At 37.4% G+C, this 24,168-nt stretch overlaps 1 protein-coding gene across 4 annotated transcripts in view; it reads left to right on the forward strand.

The window, feature by feature from the left end:
* LOC122799134 (psychosine receptor-like) overlaps positions 1–16,981 on the forward strand; it is a 408,485-nt gene extending 391,504 nt beyond the window's left edge. For all 4 annotated transcript variants that reach the window (XM_044068041.1, XM_044068033.1, XM_044068048.1 and 1 more), the window contains one exon: positions 15,298–16,981. In XM_044068041.1, coding sequence (XP_043923976.1) covers positions 15,556–16,569 — 1,014 coding nt within the window. In that variant the 5' untranslated portion in view covers positions 15,298–15,555 and the 3' untranslated portion in view covers positions 16,570–16,981. The remainder of the gene's footprint in view (positions 1–15,297) is intronic.
* Positions 16,982–24,168: the final 7,187 nt, after the last annotated feature.

The raw sequence follows: 24,168 nt of genomic DNA on the forward strand, positions 1-24,168 counted from the left end.
TTAACTATCAGCCATTTTTTCCTGTTATAAAATTAACCAATTGTTTTTACAACCTATTGTGTAGTCTTTGAAGTATGCTGTTTATTGTTACCATATCATTCAATCCTTGGGATCTTGCTGCTTTTAACCCAAATTGTCATTTATGTTGTTTTTCTTCAATTATGTTGTTGTGCCAAGGTCCTCTCCTTGGATCATGTTCTATTTTTTCCAATACCAAAAATCTGAACCCATTAAAATTCCTGCATGATTGTATGTGTTTCATTAAAAGCAGTATTTAGATCTCCCCTCAATGTCATGTGAGTGTTCATAGCTTCTTTTGCACAAAGCTCTACTAGTTTTCCCAACATAGTATCCTGAGCATGCACAACAGACTGCCAAATATACCACCCCTACTATATTGCAGTTAAAATACCCCTTATTTTGTATTTTAAAATCAACAACAAGTTTCAAAATTCATGATATACAGGCATTGTGGGCACATCCCACATTTGTATGTACCCATCTTACTCTTTCTTTCCACACTGAATCCTGTCCTATTCCCATTGTCTAATAGTCCCTTAATATTTCTATTCCTTTTCAAAATGAACTTAGGACTAATTCCAATATGCCCCTTAAAATCATTATCACTGGTTATTAAGACTCAGTTGTTTTGCATCACTCTAATTAGGTCATTAGCATTACTTGTGAATGTTAAAACCATTGTTTTTTTTATATATTCTTCTTGTTTTTTATTTTTAAATTCAACACCATTGTTGTTGATTCTCCCTAGCAGTGGTACATATTCCCCCTGAATTCTCTTCAAGATGACTTCATCAAGTACTGGTAAAATAAAATCTTCTGGGTAACCTCTATAACTAAATAGCTTGAACGAAAAATTAATTTTGTGCAAAAACAGCCCTTCCTCTGATGCTATTCTCACTATCCAAACCACTGCCCTTTCACTAATCATCTTTTCTGATGTTCAGAGTGTAAACTGTCGATGTGCAAATATGAATTAGAAAAGATCTCTTTTAGATATATATTCAATACAAAATGTTGATTATCACAATGTTTTGATATCTGCACATCTAAATAGTTCAATGATATCTTAGAGCAGTTATGTATGAACTATAAAAAGAGCATAGTGCTGTTAACATAACTAAAAAAATGTTCAAACTATCAATTGCTCCTTTTCAAAGCAGAAATATATCATCCAAGAACATGAAATATTTAGAAATGCAATCCATATGTTCAAAAAAAAAAATAAAATGCTTTCCCATTAGTACATTATAATGTTCACAAAAACTGGGGCACACCCCGCCCCATAGCTACCCCAGTATTTTTATGTAATATTCCCCTTCAAATACAATAAAATTATTCACACGTTAGACTGCAGAGCGTGTGTGGTTTTATCAGTTGTTTGTCTTCGTATTTTGTTTGTACAGTAAAATTGTTGGTTAATGCTAGTCTCATCATTTCCACTAAAGTTTCAATCATTCTGTTACATAAGAACCTACACTCTATCAACACTTCTCTGAACCATTCCAGCCCAGTCAGATGTGGAGTCACAGAGAAAAGGTCAACTACATCCATAGTGACAAATATCACACTTTCAGAAAACAAAGATCTTGCATTAATGATTCCAGAAAATGACAGGAATATTTTAATATATGTTTATGCCTCAAACCCCATGATTTTAATTTTTGGTCTATGAGTTTAGCCAGATGTTCAGTTTTTGAACCTTTTGTATTCATAACTGGATGTAACAGAGGATTTAAAATATTTTTATGAATCTTTGGGATACCAAAGATTGTTGGAATCTGAGGATTATCTACCCTTAAAAACTCAAACTCTGTCTTTGTCTTTTAAATTTTTTCTTGCAAAACAAGGTCATTCAAGTACAAATCAATATTGCTATATGCAATGTTAAATTCATTGACAGAGGAAATTTCATACCTAGCATCATTCATTAATAAATTAAACGTTCTGTTATAATAGTCAAAGTTGTCCATTAAAATAACTCCCAACCCTTGTCTGGTTTCATAACTCGGACATTTTCTTTCCGTAGACTTCTCAATAGTTGTTGTTCCTCTTTTGTTAAATTGCCAGTAATTGTCACCTTTTTACTCCTTAAAACATTTCTGAACCCCAGTTCACATGCATGTTCAAAACTTTGTAATGCTTTGTGCTGTGGTGGGTTGAATAAACTCTTTCTGTACAACCCCTGATGACTTAGTGCACTAGCATTTTTAAAAAATGCAATAAAATTCTTCTTTCTCACAAACAATTTAAGCTGTATCAATGTTTCTCATATGTCACATTTATATGTAGGTACAGATTTTAAGCCTCTCTCAAAGAAATGAAAAATGTTTCATGAATTTCTAAATGACTGAAATTATAAATATTAAAACCATTGCTAGTTAAAATACTACCTTGTCATCTTTGAATAGACTGACTTCAGGCCCTTTTTGACCAAGTAGCCTTACATCATTCTTTACTTGTAAATCCAATGCTTCTTGTTCACTCTCCTATTCCCCCACTGATTCTCTCTGACCACTGCATTTCCTTATCTCACTGTCTCCACATAAGTTGAATTTCTTCCTGGCTGCTGTTTACTTGCTGGTCATGTATCCTCGCTGACCTGCACGGTCCATTTTCTAAAGAGGCATTCTCAATGGTTCGACTAGAATCTTCATACAACAAATCCTCTTCAGCCTCCAGTTGACCAATTGCATTCCCTTCTTTCACATTCCATCAAATCATGGTGCAACGTCCTCTGTTTGTGGTCAATATTCTCTTTAGTTTTCTTGTCAATCACCTTAAACACTGCAGAATAAGTGGTCGCATCAAACAACAAATCATTGTGAATGGAGGAACCCAATTCTGATTTCCTCATATAACAAGAAATAGTGGCTGATGGTTAACTGAACAAGATTTTGAATTGGTTGGTAAGGTGAATGGATGAGTATAAAATGTTTGTTAACAGATGTAATTTTATGTTCTGATGAAGTTCTGTTGGGACGAAAGCTCTTAACAGTAAAAAGGTGTTTCATGAATTTCATGGAGTTTGATCGATCATTTGCCAGTGTGTGGAGTGTTTTGTCAGTTTCTTGGTTTGAACTGTTATTTAGATTGTGTTTTATTGTACTGCATGATGGCGAATGGTTTGCAGCTCAAGGTCAAAGCTCTCAACTGTACAGATTTTTGCAGAATGTCCAGATTTTTGTGTCATATTTTGGTCTATTCCTCATAAAATGTGTGTGTTGCTGGCAAATCACTATGGATTCTTGCACTTAGAGGTTGAGAGGTATGCTCAAGGTCCACAGGTTTTCCCAGGAGGTGGAAAATCTCAACCATAGTATTGGAAATTTAATGGTAGTCATCCAACTAACTCAGGTCACTTAAGTGATTGCAACTCAATAAATTAGACCTGGAGTAATATCCAACATTTTGGAACAGAATAAGCAGACAATAAATGTTACTGGAAGTGAGAATTCTATGGGCATTATGGACTTGGATATGTGGTTCAGAGGAACTATATGCTTTTCTGACAATCATGGTTACCAAAGAAGAGAGTCCTTGAGAGAGCAAGTGAATGAATTTGAATGTAAGCTAAACAAGGTTTGCAATAAACAGACTGAGACACTTTATTTTAGAGAATGTATCAAACATAGAATAATACTTAAAGACTTGCACTGTTCAAAATTTCCAGAGCTAGTGAGAACTCTAATCTTTACAAAATGTTGATCATATTGTTTGATCAACACGGACTAGAACTACTTGCAATTTTGATCAAACACAATGAAATTGAAATGCAGAGATTAATGGAAGAAATCAAAGAGTTGGATTCCTCCATTCACAACAATTTGTTGTTTGATGAGACCACTTATTCTGTAGTGTTTACGGTGATTGACAAGAAAACTAAGTAGAACTTTGACTGCAAACAGAGGAAGCTGTGCCATGACTTGATGGAATATGAAAGAGGGAAGGAATACCCTGGGGCCAGGCAGAAGCCGATTGGTTGAACTGAGGCTGAAGAGGATTTGTATGAAGTTTCTAGTCGAAACAATGAAGATGTCCCTTTAAAGAATAGACTGCACAAGTTGTAGAGGATCTGCAATCACCAAGTAAACAGTAGGCCAGCAAGAAATTTAACTTATGCAGAGACAGTGAGAGAAGGAAATGCAGGAGTCAGAGAAAAATCAGTGGGGGAACAAAAGAGTGAAAAAGAGTGTTGGATTTATAAGTACAGAATAATGTAAGGCTACTTGGCCGAAAAAGCCTGAAGTCAGTCTATTCAAGGACAAAATTTCCCCTACTGCTGAAATGCAGCAACAAGATATCGTTTTTAACTAGCAATGGTTTTAATATTTATAATTTCAGTCATTTAGAAATTCATGAAACACTTTTTCATTTATTTGAGAGAGGTTTAATGTTTGTACCCACATGTAAAAGTGACATATCAGAAACAGTGATAGACCTTAAATTATTTGTGAGAAAGGTTAATTTTATTGTAGTTTTTAAACACAGTGCACTGCTAAGTTATCAAGGGTTTTTCAGAAAGAGTTTATTCAACTCTCCACCACTCAAAGCATAACAAAGTTTTGAACATGCATATGAACTGGGGTTCAGAAATGCTTCAAGGAATAAAAAGACAACAGTTACTGATAATTTAACTAAAGAGGAATAGCAGCTATTGAGAAGTTTAAGGAAAGAAAACATCTGAATTATGAAACCAAATAAGGGTGGGGGGTTGTTTTAATGAAAAACATGGACTATTATAACAGAATGTTTAATTTATAAATGGACGATGCTATAGAAGAAATGTCCTCTGTCAGTGAATTGGACATTGCATATAGAAATATTGATTTGTACTTAAATGACTTTGTTTTGCAAGAACATTTCAAAGACAGAGTTTGAGTTTTTAAGGGTAGATAATCCTCAGATTGCAACAATCTTTGGTATCCCAAAGATTCATAAAAATATTTTAAATCCTCCTTTGTGTCCAATTGTGGATGCAAGAGGTTCAAAAACAGAACCTCTGTCTAAGTTCATAGACTTGTAAGCACTAAATAAGCTACTAATTACTATAGCACTGAATCTTCCTCATTACCTAGAGGAAAACAGTTTTTGTACTTACTTTTCTCACTTGCTTAGAGAAAAACAGCTCTTGTACTCACTTTCCTCACTTATCTAGAAGAAAATAGTTTTTTATTCAGGCATGTCCAAGGGTCAGCTCCCAGTGTTCTCTCCTGTCTATCTGATGAATCTGGGCATCTTGAGGCAATGTAGAAATTGCCTCATGTACACAGACAACCCTCTCCTCCTACCACCCAACACTACAACCTGTGAGAGATGCACTTATCTAGCCAAACTGCAGGTAAAGCTCTCTCCAACCAAGAATGAACTTGACAGACATGAGGAGAAGGTAAACATTTGCACCACACTACACTCATCACATAGTCTCACTAAATCTACACCACCAAAATCCACACATAGTAACACAAAAACATTCGCTGAGGCTCTCAATAATAATCTGTCTAAGCAACAGAGACTTTCAAAGCAGAAACGCAAGCAACCTCCATCCCCCAACACAACCCAAATGACACATAGCCCACAGAGTCAGTGTGTGCCACTCAACCACAGCCAATAAGGCAAAACAACGTACCCAACACACTAGTCATTGGTGACTCTATAGTCAGGTACACTGATGTCCCACTCACCAGGCTAAACAAGGAGAAGGTTACTGTCAGCTGCCTGTCAGGTGCCAGGATCCAACACATAACCCACGCACTCAGGTCACTCCACAACAAGTACAAATATAACTCCGTCATTGTCCATGTTGGTGTGAATGACCTGAGATGTACCTCCTTGGACTGCATAAAAACAGACATGGAAAAGCTCTCCGATCTTGTAGCCCAGGCAGGTATGACCCAAGCCCTGAGTAGTATTCTGCCATCACCCAGAATGATACCACACTACAAGGACAAAATTATTGACTTCAACAATTGGCTAAGCTTCTGGTGGCATTCTAAGGGGATCCAGTATCTGTCTGCTTGGGATGACATGGTTGACAGACCACAATGTTTTGCCACAGTTGGCCTGCACCTGTCACCCCTGGGATTCCGAATACTGGCTAAGGCTCTTGCTGCCCTTATAGTGCCTTTTTTAGGCAAGGTTCAAATGGCAAATTCACCACCATAGCAGGAACAGAAAAGCAAAAACTGAGGGTAATGCCACTCAGTGCTAGAAATCTAAATCTCAAAATGCACTCACTCGTGGCACTCCTTAAAATGGAGAACATCGATATCTGTGCAGTGACTGAGACCTGGTTCAAGGCTCCAGAGAGCACCCCTGCACTACCAGACTATAACTCATACCACACTTTTCGGCCATGTAACCTGGACCGAAACCCCAAAGGCGGAGGTGTGTCCATATTCATTAAGGATATCCACACCTCCAGGCTAGTTGCTCAGCATAATGCATCCAAGGTTATCCAAGTGCAAATAACTCTGGGCAAAACTGCAATCCAAATCGTAGCTTGCTACAGATCCCCCACTATGCCCCAGGATTCCCACTCCTCTTTTCTTGATGTACTGGAAAATATTAGGGTTCAACCAAACACCCTAATAATGTGTGACTTCAACTACCCCACCATTAACTGGGAAAACTACTCATGTACCAACTCCTTAGCTCAACGCTTTCTGGAATTCATAAACCCCAATGCCCTGGATCAACTTATCCACACCCCCACCAGGGATAACAATATCCTAGACCTAGTCATTACCAACATGAGTGACCGGTGTTCCAAACCTGAAGTCAACTCCTCATTGGTCCGATCCAACCATAAGCTAATCACCCTTGATATCTACATCCCACCCCCACCACCCATTAAGGAAACCATGGTAAAAATTTTCTCCAAAGCCAACTTCATAATTCTTAAGACAGAAGTGGTGAACTTCATGACACCCATGCAGATGGACAATACAGTTACGACTGCTGAATCCTACACAAATGCACTCTATAAGCACTTACACGAGTGCATGGATCGTGCTATCCCAAACAGAGCCAAGACGCTATCCTCCAAAAAAAGGAAGCCAATCTGGTGGTCCCCTGCCAAAAACAAACTGTACAACAGAAGGAAGAAATTGTTGCAAAAGAGAGTAAAATCCCATGAGTGGAGGAGCTCCCTGGTCAGCCTCAGTAAGAAGCTGAGATCCCTTATAAGATCCTCCAAAGCTAGCTATAAAAACAAAATTGCCACTAATTCAAGGACAACCACAAAGCATTATATAGCTATGTCAGGAATCTTGATGGCAACACTCATATCTGAGTTACAGCACAATGGCATGAAAACTGCAGAACCAACTGATATGGCCAACATCCTGGCAGATAGGTTCCATGCTAACCTTACCCCCCCATCACCTACTAAAGGGCCCATATCTATACAGGAAGAATGCAGAGTCCCCGTAATCACAACTATGCAGGTAAAAGCTGCACTCTCTAAAGCCAAAAACACAGCATCCATGGGACTGGACAACATCCCAGGCTGCATTTTACATGAAATGGCTTCCCACTTAAGCACCATGTTCAGTAATAGCCTCACATCAGGCTTTGTGCCCACTGAATGGTGCACAGCAACAGTTATCCCACTCCACAAAGGGGGAGCCACCACTGATCCCGGGAACTATCGACCTATTAGCCTGACGAGCCTGGTCTGCAAGGCCATGGAACGTATCATCATGGAACTCATTAACAAAGACATTGGTAACCTCCAAACTCTGGATCTCACCCAGTTCGGGTTTGTGAAAGGTAGATCATGCCTTCTGAACCTAATCGACTTCTTTGAGGCAGTCACCAAAGCCGTAGATGAGGGTAATATGGTTCACACAGCCTATCTTGATTCGCTAAGGCTTTTGACACCATCCCCCATTCTGGAATTATAGTTAAACTCACTAAACTAGGTATAAATCCCTACATCACAAGATTGGTTGCCAACTGGCTCACTGACAAAACCCACACTGTAAAAGTTGCAGACTCCAAATCTGACCTCAAAGCAGTGACACGTGGAGTACCACAGGGTTCCGTCCTGGGACCTCTCCTGTTTGGTACCTACTTCTCTGAAGTACAGGCTAACACAGAAGGCCTCGGGCTAACAAAGTTCGCATATGGCTGCAAACTAGGGGCCATAGTCAAGTCTCCAAATGATGTGGACATCCTATAGAAGGGCCTCGCTGAGACAGATGCCTGGTGTCAGAGCCATGGCCTCAAGCTCAATGCCAAAAAGTGCAGTGTCATCCCCTTTGGTAAAAACTCTGTACCCATGAACTACCACATAGGCAGCAATCTACTTAACACCAAATGTGTGATAAGAGACCTTGGGACCCAGGTGGACAGTAGTCTCTCCTTTGATAGTCACATCGCCACAGTAGTCAGGAAGTCCTTCTACATGGCACACCTCATCATAAAAGGGTTCTCATCAAGGAAAAAAAGAGGTCATTGTTCCCCTCTACTCGACACTCATTAGACCCATTATAGAGTACAACGCCCATTTTGGAATGTACCTCACAAGACATCTGCAGCAGCTGGAAAGGCCACAGAAGTACCTCACAAAGAGGATTACTGGCCTCAAACAAATGCCCTACACTGACTGTCTCAAAAAACTCCAGCTTTACTCTGTAGCATATTGCCTACTCCGAGGTGATCTCTGCCTAACATATAAAGCTATGTCAAACCCAGAGCTGTTGGAAATGCTACACCTAAAGAAATCCCAGTCCCTCCGAGCTACATGCTCTAGGGACCTAAACCTTGTCACCACAATAAACGGGACATGCTGGATGGATAGATTCCTGTCCCAGAGACTTCCCATACTCTGGAACAGGCTACCCATCTATGTCAAGTAAAGTTCTTCATTAGCACTCTTCAAGAAAAATCTTGATGAGTGGATGGGAAATAGGAAATACACCCCGGGGATCACGTCTGTGTCTCTGCTCGACAGAGGCACAGGAAAATAACTTTCTTGGGTGGCATAAGCCAGGGAACCTTGTTGGCTAGGCTTATGTAGGCCTTTGGGCCGATAGCCTAGTAGCTACCTATGAACCTATGAACCAAAAATTAAAATTATTTGGTTTGATGCATAAACATATATTAAAGGATTCCTGGCACTTTCTGGAATCATTAATGCAAGATCTTTGTTTTCTGAAAGTGTGATATTTGTCACTATGGATGTAGTTGACCTTTTCTCTGTGATTCCACATCTGACTGGGCTGGAATGCTTCAGAGAAGTGTTGATAGAGTGTAGGTTTTTAAGTAATAGAATGATTGAAACTTTAGTGGAAATGATGACACTAGCATTAACCAACAATTATGTTATATATATATATATATATATATATGTGTGTGTGTGTGTGTGTGTGTGTGTGTGTGTGTAATTCATATTTGCACTTCAGCAATTTACACCCTGAACATTTGGGTAGTGAGAATAACATCAGAGGAAGGGCTGTTTTTGCAGGAAATGAATTTTTTGGTCAAGTTATTTAGTGATAGAGGTTACCCAGAAGATTTTATTTGACCAGTACTTGATGAAGTCATCTTGAAGAGAATTCAGGGGGAATATGTACCACTGCTAAGGTAAATCAACAACAATGGTGTTGAATTTAAAAACAAACAGAAAGAGGAATATGAAAAAGCAATGGTCTTAACATTCACAAGTAATGCTGGGAGCCTGTTTAGAGTGATGCCAGAAAAATGGGTCTTAATAACCAGTGATGATGATTTTTAGGGGCATATTGGAATTAGTCCTAAGTTCATTTTGAAAAGGAATAGAAATATTAAGGGACTATTAGAAAATGGGAATAGGACAGGATTCAATGTGGAAAGAAAGAGTAAGATGGGTACATACAAATGTGGGATGTGCCCACAATGCCTGTATATCATGAATTTAGAAATTTTATATTAAAAAAATGTTGATTTTAAAATATATAAAGTAAGAGATATTTTAACTGAAACACAGTATGATGGTATATTTGGCAGTCTGTTGGGCATGCTCAGGATACTATATAGGGAAAACTAGTAGAGCTTTGCACAAAAGAATCTATGAACACTTGCATGACTTTTAGAGAGGAGCTCTAAATAGTACTTTAGTGAAACATATAATCATGTGAGAACTGTAATGGGTTCAGATTTCTGGTATTGGAAAAAAATGAACGTGGATCCAAGGAGAGGACCTTGGCACAACATAACTTAAGAAAAAGAACTCAGATGGCTACTTAGATAAAATTCAGCAAGATCCCAGCATTAAATAATATGGTAACAATAAACAGTGTGTTCCAAAGACTACTTAACAGGTTGTAAAAAACAATTGGTTAATTGTATAACAAGAAAGAATGGCTGATGGTTAATTGAACAAGATTTTGAATTGGTCGGTAAGGAAAATGGATGAGTATAAAATGTTTTTAGATGGAATTTTATGTTCCGATGAAGTCCTGTTGAGACGAAAGTGCTTAACAATAAAAAAGGTGTTTTGTGAAATTCATAGAATTAGATCAATCATTTGCCAATGTTTGGAATGTTTTGTCATATTTTTTCTCATGAAGATCATACATTCTTAAAGTATTTCCTTTCTCCCTGTTTTCTATCTTATCTACATTAGCCTGTAGCCAATTATTGTTTTAGCAAAAATTTAGTGTTATTTTCTTGCTCACCCAGTCTTCTCTCTGTCATTTAAACTTATTTCTATGCTGTCTATATAAGCATTTTGTTGTTGGATCTCATTTTTTAGAAGTTCAAACTGTTTTCATTCTCTTGTATATAGTCTACCTTCTTATCTTTTTATCCATATAATCTGTTTTTATGGATAATCCTGGTATGGTTAACATTATCTTCTAGAAATCTTTCTTTGTAGAAATGATTTTATGCTTGGTAATTTTGGAAACTGACATCATCAAAATAATCCACAACCCAAAAGACAGCTGATTCACCCAGGCTAACACTGTGCTGAAAAGCAAATAAACTGTCTGTACAATCCAGTGATAAAAGTTCTGTTAAAATGCGGAATTTAATGAAAAAAGTAAAATAAAATAAAAGCAAAAATAATAAAAATTAAGTCCCTTGTCCAACGATAAGCGCTTTCGAATAGTTCTTCTTGTTTTTATTTTATTTTACTTTTACCTATATGCGAATAGTTACTCCTCCACCCAGAAAACGTACAGCCCCCACAGTTACATATACTACTTGTAGCAAAGAGTGACTCCTGCACCTAGAAAATGTACAGCCCCTACAGTTACACATAGTACCTCTAGGCAAATAGTGACTCCTTAACCCAGAAAGTGTACAACCTCTACAGTTACATATACTATTTGTAGGCAAATAGTGACTCCTTAACCCAGAAAGTGTACAACCTCTACAGTTATACATACTATTTGTAGGCAAATAATGACTCCTGCACCTAGAAAATGTACAGCCTCCACAGTTAAACAACAGTACTTGTAATTAAATAGAGACTCTTACACCTAGAACATATATAACCTCTACAGTTACACATAATACTTGTAGGCAATTAATGACTCCTGAATCCAAATAATGTACAGCCCCTACAGTTGCACATAGTACTTGTAGGCAAATAGTGACTCCTGTACCCAGAAAATGTACAACCTCTACAGTTACACATAGTATTTGTAGGCAAATAATGACTCCTACAGTTACATGCAGTACTTGTAGGTAAATAGTGATTCCTGTACCAGAAAATGTACAGCCTGTAGAGTTACACACAGTACTTGTAGCAAATAATGACTCCTGCACCTAGAGTTTGTGATACAGATTCTAATTTAACAATTAACCTTAAGAAGGAAATGTCATCTCTTTACATTTTATAATGTTTGATATCCATTAAATATATGATTTCTTATCGCTAAGCATCTAGGCTTCTTCTTTAAACAGACTTTGTGATAAGCACAAAAAATGTTGTCTTTGCATACTGTCAGACAGTTTTTGGAGGGAGAGAACTGTATGCCACAAAACCCTAGGCAGGCTTCAGTCTTCTTCCTCCTGTTTTTCTTCTTTCACAGGCTTTTTTGGTAATAGTAAGGTGCAAGCATGGTTCACTCATTATTTGGCGACCATGTTTCTGGACGTTTAGGAGGATAGCTGCTCCCCACAGTTAATGGGAAACAGTGATGTAGAATGTGTTGGTCACATTTCTTTGCTATTTGCTGCAGTCAACCTTTGGTGCCCATATCTAACTAGCTGTGGCACATTAACTCCACCACAACCCTTTGGTAGAGCTGAGAATGTGAAGTGGTGAATCTCCTTTTCATCCCCAGAGGATGAGACCAGTCCTCTGGAGTCTGATCCATTGCCAGTGAATTTGCTCTCAAAAATTCTTAAGCCTGTTCTCAAATGCAGTCCTTCAGTGCTACAAAAAATCGTTGTGCTTCTGCTTAACTTTGTTGAATTGTGCCAGTAATTTCTACTTAAAATTGTGGTTAGATGTACCAGAATAATTCAGTCTCTTCATTTCCCCTGAAAATGCATAGTGGCTGAGTGAAACCACTGAATTCCTACAGTGTTTACTTAGTACTCAAGTTTATTTATATAACTTTTTTTGTGATATTTACCTCAGAAGGTATGTGCTCTGACTCGTACTATACCTTTGCTGAGATAATGTGCTAAGCAAACATTAGAATCTTCTTTCTCGTGATATCTGGTCTCAAAAATAAAATGCTTATTTAGTAACAGTCACAGCTCGATCTAAGCATGTTATCTAACACGTTTATTTACTACAGTGATTTTCTCACTTGGGCTCTCCCTTTCTGTTGAACTAATCTCTGCTAAGTCCATATTATGTTTTAAAACTAAAACTGTATATTCCAAAGCAAGCAGTTATGTTTGCAACAGTGAATGACTGGTTATAACTTTTAAAGGCATCTGGTCTGTGAACTTTTAATACATATTAGAAATGAACATGGTTATCAGGTACTTAGCAAAAAAGTACTAAGTATGCATTTTCATAGGTCTCCCCCATATAAGTGTTTACTTTAAAATGAGTTTGCTGTCAATTTATGGTTCATACAGTTTATGGTTCATAACATTATTTTTAACAAGGAACCCTGAACATATCAAACATATTCTTTTAAATATTGTTCACTGCTACAGATACTTGTAGTGGCTGTATCCCTTGCTAGCCTCTATTCTAATATTAAATTGGTGTATCCATTGGCACACAATTCTTGAAAACTGAAATGATTTTTGGGTCTGTGTACCTTCCTACCAGCCCAGCTGTTTTATACACTTACCTGGTTGTGTAACATATATATTTTTTTGGATTTTTGTTAGCTGTTTTGGTTCCTTTTTTAAATCCACACAAGTATAGTCTCAACTCTTCACATCTGAAGTGATCAGTACCCCAAACTTGGCAGAGCAATGTTAGGTGTCAGCCTTTTCAACTTGTGTGACTCAAGTGTCATTACTGAACATTAACATGCATCTACTGAAGTTTTCTTATTTATTAGGGTCTATACCTGTGTTTGCAACATCTGTCATATTCATTAAAGATACTGTTCCATTAACTATTTCAAATGCAACATGAAGTTCTGAACTATAAAACCTAGTCATGGAGACCTCATCACTTGTGCACAAAGATTACGTTATTGCAGGGGAATGACATAACTGTCCCTATTTTTGTTTTTCTAATCAGATTGTAGTAAAACTATGACTTTATGGCTTTCTTTATCTCTTTAAAAATAGAAATGTAGTCCGCTTTCTCTGAAGTCCACAAGACACAGTAATGATCTGCCCTGCCCTTAATATACATAGAAATACAGAAAATCAGCTTTACTCCCTTATGACTTTTAGGTGGAGAATGCTGCTCCCCATGAGTCACACAGTGGTGTAGTGATTAAGACTGCTGCCTTACTAGTGCTTGGTTCTCCTTTTCAGTTCTTGGCTGAAGTGCCTTTTGTACATAGTCTGCTTGTCCTGCTTGTGGCTGCATGGGTTTTCTTTGCATGTTTCTGTTCCCTTCCACATCTGAAAGACATAGGTGAATTGCTGATCCCCAGAATTGCCCATAGGTGCAGGTACCATGTTTGAATGTGATTGTTCAAGCAGACAGACAAACTGGACTCTTGCCCAGAATTATTTTCTTTGCTCTGAACCCATTGTCTACATGGATAAGCACCTACTCTCCTACAGCCCTGAAATGGATAAAACGCATACTCAGAAAAGCAATAAATGTTGCCTTTTATTTCCTCCAGAACTATTCATACGTATACATGTGTCATTCTGCATTAGTATTACAAGATATTAGATCAACAGTTTCTTTTTTTGATGTTCATGTCTAGATTAATTGTTGTATACTTACGTTGTTAGCCTGTCCTCCTCAGTCTTACATATGTGTATGCATACAGATGTACAAACACAAACGACACACACACACACACACACACACACACACACACACACACACACACACACACACACACACACACACACACATGCATACACTGTTGTTCCTTGGCACCCTGTTTCAGTGTCCATTAAATATACTGTATAACTTTTAAGAAATCCTCTCCTGGCCTAAATGCTATACACAACATTCTTTTTTTTTTTCATTTTTTAGAATATTTTGTTCATTCCTAAATGTGCGGTGATTCTGATACTGAGACTCATTACAATAGTTTAGTTCAGGTGGGAATACTGTCCTAAAATAAGGCCGAGACATTACTTGTCAGTATGGTAGAAATATAAAATAGCATCTTTAATTTAGATCATTTGTTAGTTTCAGGAAGTTTTCCAAGAAGTCCTTCTTAAGTTCCTGCACCCAACAGACTTCCTTCCAGTAGAAAGTTATTTAGCTCCAGTTCAGTATTCTTCGCTACATGTTTAAATTTGGTCTTGTTGGCTTTGTTGTTATGGGTGGAACTGAGGCCTATTTGTTAGCCGCAAAGAATTAAGCCATGGTAGAGTAGTCCACACATAATTACAGAGTTAGGGGGGGGGGGTTGGCATAATGGTTAAAGAGTTTACCTTACAGGCACAAGGTGGAAGGTTTGATTCACAAATGGGACAATTGGCCAGGTTTAAGATAACCCATAAGGGCAGTTGTCCTTATACTAACCTATGAAGTGATATAAGGTTACCCTACATCTTTCAGACTGTTCCCAGATAAGGTATCATTCATATTAATTTTTTAAATAATGTGTCATATCTACAGTTTGTGATATGAAATGCTCAGAACCTAGACTTACAGTATTGAAAACTACCTAACTATGTATTATAATTGTACAGATGTAACAAATATTTTTGTGTATTTTTCCCTAGGCAGAAGCGGCCAGTTGATAAGAAACAAACAACACTTGAACATAGAAAAGACAAAAATACTGTTAATGAAGCTTAAGCCTGAGGAGGGAAGTTTTTACCTTGCAGGAATCTTGCTACATGAGATGATAATGTTATCAATATGAAGTGGCGTGTACCAACACTAACGCAGCAGTTTGTGGATCAAAACGTTTTTCTGACTGTGGCTAATCTATTAATCAGTAGTACCATTCTGTTGTGCTCACTTTAATTATAACAGCTATGAGCAATAGCTCTAATTCATGTTTCATATTTCATGACATTGACCAAGTTTTGTTTCCTTCGATCTATATCACTGTCTTTATACTAAGTCTCCCTGCTAACATCATTTCACTCTATGTAGCTTGGTTACAAGTAAAAAAAGAGAATGAACTTGGTATCTACCTCTTCAGCTTGTCATTAGCTGATGTGCTGTATACCCTAACACTACCATTGTGGATTGACTTTGCCTTCTGTCATAACAACTGGAGACATGGTCTTTTCTTATGTACAACAAGCAGCTTCCTAATGTACACTAATTTCTATTCCAGTGCTATGTTCCTCAGCTGTATTTCATTTGATCGCTATCTGGCTTTTGTTTACCCTTTGAGATTTTGCAATCTTCGTACAAGAAAAACTGCTGTAATTGTCAGTGTTGCTATTTGGACAATCCAGATCGCATCTAATAGTATAATTCTGTGGAATGTAAAAGTGGTAGAAAATGTTGATGGGAAACAAAATGTAACAGATGAGATCTGTTATGATACATTCCCTCTGCAGTGTTGGCAGGCCCATTTAAACCTGGTAAGAATTATTCTAGGGTATTGTCTACCACTGATTATTATGACATTCTGCAACATATGTATATACATAGCTATCAAAAACAACCAGGCTACACAGGACCATGAAAAAAAGAAAATTAGACAACTGTTGCTAAGTATTGTTGTCACATTTTTCCTTTGTTTCACTCCTTTTCATGTTGTTCTGTTTATCCGAAGCATCCTAGAAGTAAGTAACTGTGATGTTGCCAGGATGATGTTCACACCTTACAAGATTACTTTAGCCTTGACAAGTCTGAACTGTATTGCTGACCCAATTCTGTACAGTTTTGTCAGTGAGATAGCCAGATCTGATATCAGAAAAGCTTTTCTGCCCCATCACAGAACAGCACAATACAAGAAGCCAGCCACAGATCAAACGGCAATGGCAACATTTAGGAATTACACTGAAATGGAGTTTGTAAACAATTCCTCCTAGCTAGGCCTCACCAGACTGTCATGTTGCAGGGACTTTTTATATTCATGTACAATTTCATAAAAAAGTGTGTTATCATGTTGCTATAATTCTTACATTTTTCTGGTTTATTCAACTTGAAGGCAAATATATCCCACTGTGCTGAATTTAGGAATATTACCCCCATTTCAATTGCATTTAAGTCAAATGATTTTAAAATTACTCAAGATACTGGTTTACTGAAGGTCCCTATTCTATGTAAAAGTATGCCACAGATGTCACAAAGATTCTGCAAAGATTTGTATGGTTTCATGTTATTTGAGAGGCTCTCTTCACTTCTTCTTCTTTCGGCCTTTTCCCAGTTAGGGGTCATCACAGCGGATCATCTGTCCACTCATGATTGGCAGCGGAGTTTTTATGGTGTTGAGCTGCCAGCCCGGCACCCAACCTTCCAGAGAAGGCAGACACACATGCACATACTCACACCTAGGGCCAATTTAGAGTGTCCAATCCACCTACTGCATGTCTTTGGGATGTGGGAGGAAACCGGAGCACCCGGAGAAAACCCACGTGACCACAGGGAGGACATGCAGACTCCACACAGAAGGCACCCCAGCCAAGAATCAAACTGGAGAACTTCTTGCTGTGAGGCGACAATGCTAACCGCTGCACCACCACGGCCACCCGAAGAGGCTCTCTTCACTGTTTTATTCAATTTGTTGCATCTGTAAAGCAAGCTAGGCTTCTGGTTTCAGTAATGTAATAACTGAAATGGTCAGGATTTCATTGAGGTCTAAATAAATTTCTCACTGAAATGCTTAACTTGCTTTTTCTTATGATGCTGGCATACTACCGTACAGATTATTGCAAAACATTTTCTTTGTTGACTGAGGAAAGGTGGCAGGATCATAGAATACTTATTTGTATCCAGCTTCATTATGAACATTTGTAAAAAAGAATGCTGCAACTATATGATGTGTTTTAATGCTATGTTTGCATTTAAAAACATTTTGTAAAATTAAAATAGATGACAAAAAACATTCCAAATATACACCAGGGCTGAGTTTACCATATTAGATGGTAATAATCCCAGCAGCACATCCCAAAAGTACAACAGAATGAAATTAAATTACTAATAAAAAAATAGCTATTCACAAAGATAGAAAGACTAAACTACAACACAGGAAACCTGAGTTCGATTGGGAGTTTAGCACCACAAACGCAGCCCCATACATCCTGAGGTGGAGGAAAGAAGCTGTGGTTTGACTCTCCAGCCTCATCTAGTGGAATTCCAGAACAACCAGGTCTAATCTAACATTAGTGCATTTGTACCATGCAGCCATGTGGACATTGGTGTGCAGTGACATGCTTCCACTTGACAGATAATGACTGTAGGCTCGGAGGAACCACCAAGAGGGGGGGTGTTCTTAAGGGGAGAGGGTAAATCACTTCCCAGGAGCAGCAGGCTCAGTACCATCAGACTATTGCCAGGGAACAGGGGTGGCAAGGATTACATAGCAGGATCAAATGTGTTGGAGGGCTCTTCTCTAGTCCAGGACATTCCTGTGGGCCATTTGGGTGCAGGTAGACTTTTATCAATATAAACCCCCAGCACACCTTACTTGTGTGCTAAACCGAACCCTATCCCTAACCCTAAACCTACACATTATGTTACTAAAAACCTTTTCCCAAACAATACCACTATGCAAGACAAAAGGACACAGAACACACACATACAGCACCAAACATATAAAACTGTAAAACTGTGTCCTTATCTAACCTAAAATTCATGAACTCAGGTATAAGTACCATCCACTATAACCATTTCATGCAAACATTCAATTTCATAATCCTACCAACAAACACTATAAAAAATAAGCTTTCAATGTTTTAAGCATTCGGTCAAATGAGCTTTCAACATTTTGAGTATTCAGTGTTTTCCACCACCAGAAACCTTTTCAACCAAATGCACTTTCAACATTTTTCACTGGAACCATATAAATATATATTGGTGTACTAAACTTTATTGACTCATCCAAATATCAATGTTCACAAAGTCTACCAGGAAATGTTGTCTTTGCAAACATAGACACCCTACTATGCATGCACCGAGCAACAATCTCATCTCATGCAAAAGATAACATCAAAAATAAACAAAAACATTATTTCTGCAGAGGGTCAAGCTCCCCCTGCAACCCCTACACCCCATGCTAATTATATTTACTAACTCACAGATCATGCAATTTCAAAGGGCATATTTCCCAGCCCCAAGAATTGTGCAGTCTTGCACACCTGTCAACCATCTATGCAGACAACTACATTTTATCTACTAAACAGATGTTCATTAAAGGGAGACTCGAGTATTGCTGCAGTAAATGGCATACTGACGAGCACTTGTGTTTTAACTAAAAATAGGTGAGTTGTAGAACCTGATGCTAGTAAACTGACAATATTTCAAATGTCTTGTACTGTAGATGAGATATGAATTGTTTTCACATCTCAATATATGTCTAATGTTAAGAGACAGACAGTTTTACCTTATCACAACAGAACTTGGCAAGAAGAAAACCATTTTAAACTAGCAAAATAAAACATTTTTGGTGATCTGCTTTATCTCTTAGATCCCTGTGTGGGCAGCTTTACCCATATAACCATCCTACTCATATAAACTACCTACATGGTCACACTGATGTAGGAAAAAGGAGTTTCATCCTTATAAACCAAGTCACAGCAAGATGAGGATATGGCAAGATAAACAGTTCTCAATATAGATAAAATTTATGAGATGTAACGTATGAAAATATCAAAGATATTTTCAGTGTGTCCATGTTTGTTTGTTTGTTTTTGTTTGTTTGTTTTTTGTTTTTTTGTTAAATGAGTTAGCCTAGTTGGACAGAACTTATTACAGAGGAGACATGAGGAGCTCATAAAAGCACTTACAAGTGACAAGAAGAATGAGAAGAAATTGCAAGATATTAAATGTCATACATAAATAAGATAGGAAGAGACACTACAAAATAATTTATGCATATGAACATAAAAATGCCATTAAAAACTGGAGATGTGATTAAGTACTATAAAGAAAAAGTGTTAATTTTACAACTCATCTTGGTTCCTTATAGTATAAACAACCCAGTTCATGAAGAAAATGATGCTTGATCTTGCTTTTGAATTCAGCAGCACTTTCAGATGTTTCACTAGATGGAAGAAGCTTGCTCCAGGTAGTTGAAAGGAATATATTCAGAAGTCTATCTCCCACCCTGCATTAAACTGCATTTGGCAGGAAGATCTGAGTTCTCTTTAACTATACAGCTTTAGAAGCAAGGATACGTGATCACACTGATTAAGTAAAATGGTGAAAGCAAAGGCATACAGCATTCTCTTTGAAAGTCATCCATTTTGTGCTAGTAAGGTCTATAGAATGATGACTTGATGAATGTACATAGACAGCAGACTTGGTCAGTGTCGTAATTACTAGACAGTTTGTCTGCAAAATGTTCACTAAGGTTACCCACAACCACACAAGTTAAAGTCTTAGCTCAAGCTGCAAGATGTTTTAATTACATAATGCCTTCTAGATGAAAATACAAAAACAATATATTTGTGGAAAATAATTACTGTAAAATATATTACTTAATTTAATTATGAATAATGTAATATTTAAAGGGTCTAAGAACAAGTCATCTTCTGAAATCATCCTGACTAATTAGACACATTGCCCCTTAACTAAAGCCTTTGTTTGGTGTGGTGGATGGCAACTCTCATTATGTAACAATGTGTTGGAATATGTAGGTTTACGATATAGGGTAGAATTAAATCTCTTGTTTAACCTGTCTTTGTAAATCGTCACATCCAAATAATTAACCTGTTCACGGTCAAACTCAATAATAAATTTTAAGAAATTAGTGGTAGTACTAACATAATCAAAAAATTCCATTAATTTGGTCTGCTCTTCTTTTAAAAAAATTATTATGTCATCCAAAAAATCTCCTATACAAAATCCAGCCATCCTAAAATCAAGAAGAAAAAAACATGTGACTTCTCCCACTGGGCCAACACAATGTTAGCAAATATAACAGTCCAAAACAAACCTGTTAGCTGCTAAAGGTGTTCCGTGAAAAAAGGCAATGCAGTGAATAAATCACGAACGAACCACTATGGGCATCCAAAGAAACTCTTAAAATCCTTTATTAAAATGAACCCTCGATAGAAAGGAAATATTTATAGCAGAATCCTTGTGGAAAAATATAGAGAAACAAAAAGGTACACCATTCAAAATGGATAAGCGCTTTCGGGATTGCCCTTCCTCAGAGCCTGTTACAACTGAAAAAAGATGTTCTATTTAAGGAAGGCTTAACCAGTCAAGAAGTTCACACAAGTTGACACCTCCAGTGCAAGCCAGAGGTAAAACATCCTATCAGGACATGATGGTAAAGTTACACCCTCCTTGAGATCCACTCAGTGAAAAAACTTCAAGTGTAAGTAAAAACATCACTCCATTGAGTGTGCATTTGCGTACAAAATAAACACTGCTCTGATAGAGCAGATACCAGTCCTCTTTTTTCAGATAGATTCAAAGAATAATGCAACACCTTAGTTAAAAAATAAATCATAATGTAGTAGATTAGCACTCTGTTTCTATGAGGTAAATCTTCTCACATAAAAGGCTATTGCTCGCAATGCATGAACCATAGCTGAATAGCCTAAAACAATCACAGTGCCTATATGAGCCAACCCCTGCAGTTCATGCCAATAAAATGTTTCTATACAAGGAGTATGGAAAAAAAAAAGGGGGACCGCATACATTTCCTTGACTCAAAGCTAGCTGAGAAAATCAGTGACAAATTTTGAAGCGTTTGGTCTTGAGAATATGTTTTAATGGTACCACAACATTGAGTCCAGGTTCACGATCAGCTCGTAGGTTGATGATCCAGTCAATTTCCTCATAGAAAGAGTGCTAATCTACTACATTATGATTTATTTTTTAACTAAGGTGTTGCATTATTCTTTGAATCCATCCGAAAAAAGAGGACTGGTATCTGTTCTATCAGAGCAGTGTTTATTTTGAAAGCAAATGCACACCCAGTGGAGTGATGTTTTAACTTGCACTTGAGGTTTTTTCACTGACTGGATCCCAAGGAGAGAGTAACTTTACCATCATGTCCTAATAGGATATTTTACCTCTGGCTTGCACTGGTGGTGTCAGCTTGTGTGAACCTCTTGATTGGTTAAGCCTTCCTTAAATAGAACATCTTTTATCATTTGTAACAGGATCTGAGGAAGGGCAATCCCGAAAGTGCTTATCCATCCTGAATGGTACACCTTTTTGTGTACATTTTTCCACAAGGATTCTGCTATAAATATTTTCTTTTTATCGAGAGTTCATTTTAATAAAGGATTTTAAGAGTTTCTCCGGATGTCCATGGCGGTTCATTTGTGATTTATTCACTGCATGTTAGCAAATATGGGGGCACATCCTGCCTCCATTGCTACCCCCTTAACTTGCTTGAAAAGCTGATTTTCAAAAATCAAGCAGTTATTCTCTAATACCAATTCCATCGATCCTCTCAAAGTGTTGGCCTTCTTAATGGAAAGGCCAGAATTTTGACATAAAAACTCAAAAAACAAATCCATGCCTTCTTCATATGGAATCACCAAGAACAACTCACAAACATCAGTTGTAACCAGGATTAGTTCATCAGAATACATCTCATTTCTAATTTCAGATAAGAAATCCCACAAATCTTTAAAAATATATTCATAACCCCCGAGTGTACTTTTCAAGTGGTGATCTAAAAAGTTAGCAACAGGAAAGGTAATAGACTCTGCTATAGCCACAACATGATGGAGGGGGGATTTCGGATATTTTTGTGTACTTTAGGAATCTCGAATATAGTCAAGATTCTTGGCTGTGAAACAATTAAATATTTGTGTTCAAAAGGTGTCAGTTCATCGTTGATAAGCATTTTGTCAAGGACAAGCTTGATATTCGTATAAGCAATACTCAGCTCACTCCTTGAAACCTCCTCATAGGTATCCGTAAATAATATACTACACATCCTATCTGTATAATCGACCCCATCCATCACAACCAAGCCTCCTCCTTTGCCCTGTTTCATTACCCTAATAGATTTATCAGACACCATTTCTTTCAACAAACTTTTTTCTTCTTTAGTCAAATTGTCTCTTACTATTTTCTCAGTCTTACTGGGTAAAACTTTACATATTTGCAAATCATATAATTTTTCATACATACTAACAATGGAGTGAGGAACAGGAATAAAAGTACTATTCCTTGTCAAATCATGGCCTCTACTATTCTAACTAGCTTTAAACAAAAAACTCAAGTTTAATTTTCTAGTAAATAACTTGAGATGAGTTATAGTTTGAACAACACTTCCTCTCTTGGTAGGTACAAAATTAAGTCCACTCTCTAAATTATTTGCCCATTCCCTCATTACTTTCACACCATTGTGATTATAGATGGTAAAATCACGCTTCTCATTTACCATCATACTTGGTCCTTCATCATTACCATAATAAGACCAACAAGTTATAAATGGGTTATTTTGCTGTTATGGCCATGGTGGTTTGGGCCTAGTGGGATACTTTGATGGCAAAAGACTAATAGGAAGGTTGCTGTATGGAGCAAGATAGCAGAGCAGAATAATGAGGACTGATCCCTTTATCTGAGGTTGGGGCAATTGGTTCTAAAGCGGGTGTCCAAGAGGTTTATATTTGTCAGTGGAACTCCTGGAAGCAGAGTATCTGGAGGATACCTGCATCGTACAAAAGGGATGCTAAAAGCATACTGTTATATCATTCCAAAAGTAGTGAGAAATTTGCTTTCCCTGAGCCTGTGCTTGTGGGGGTTTATTGCAGGAATACAATGCTTTGTGTGAGACTTTTGTTTCATGGGCTTATCTAGAAAAGATGCAGTTTTAAGAGACTGACAGCTTTAAAAGGAAGTACTGTGTTCCTGTGCTGAGCTGTAGCTCCAGTTACAGCAAACTAAACGTTTATTTTCCTGCAAGTTTTATTTATGTTGCCGTTCTAGAGCTGATTATTTTCTTGCCTAAATCAAAGATGGTTTTGTGTTCTGTTCTGTAAGTAAATGTCACCACTTTTCAAGAAACTGGGCGTGACCACTGCCTAAAATGTATTTATGTATGTATGTATGTATGTATTTTTTTTATTTATTTAAATTTCTTTACTTGGTCTGCTTGGCACTGATCAATATTGACCAATTTCAGGCTCATCCCATGTGAAACACAAAACATTTCACAAACAAATGATACAGCATCACAATACGTACACACACACACACACACACACACACACACACACACACACACACAGCCATATATATATATATATATATATATATATATATATATATATATATATATATAAAGACACACAAACGCATGCACATATATACATGGGATTTGGATACTGTCAGTCGTCTGTTAATTTGGACAGTTGTGCTGTGCTCATCTACAGTGCAGTTTGAATGTTACTATACTGTATCACAGTTGTATGATGTTGGAGTTAGTATATATAAGTAAGGAGCTGTGAGGGTGAAGTCCTGATGTTTTGGGTAGTAGGAGCAACACATCCATG

This window comes from Protopterus annectens, chromosome 1.part0, assembly GCF_019279795.1.
Source record: "Protopterus annectens isolate FY-2018-M chromosome 1.part0, PAN1.0, whole genome shotgun sequence".
NCBI classification, from domain to species: Eukaryota; Metazoa; Chordata; order Ceratodontiformes; family Protopteridae; genus Protopterus; species Protopterus annectens.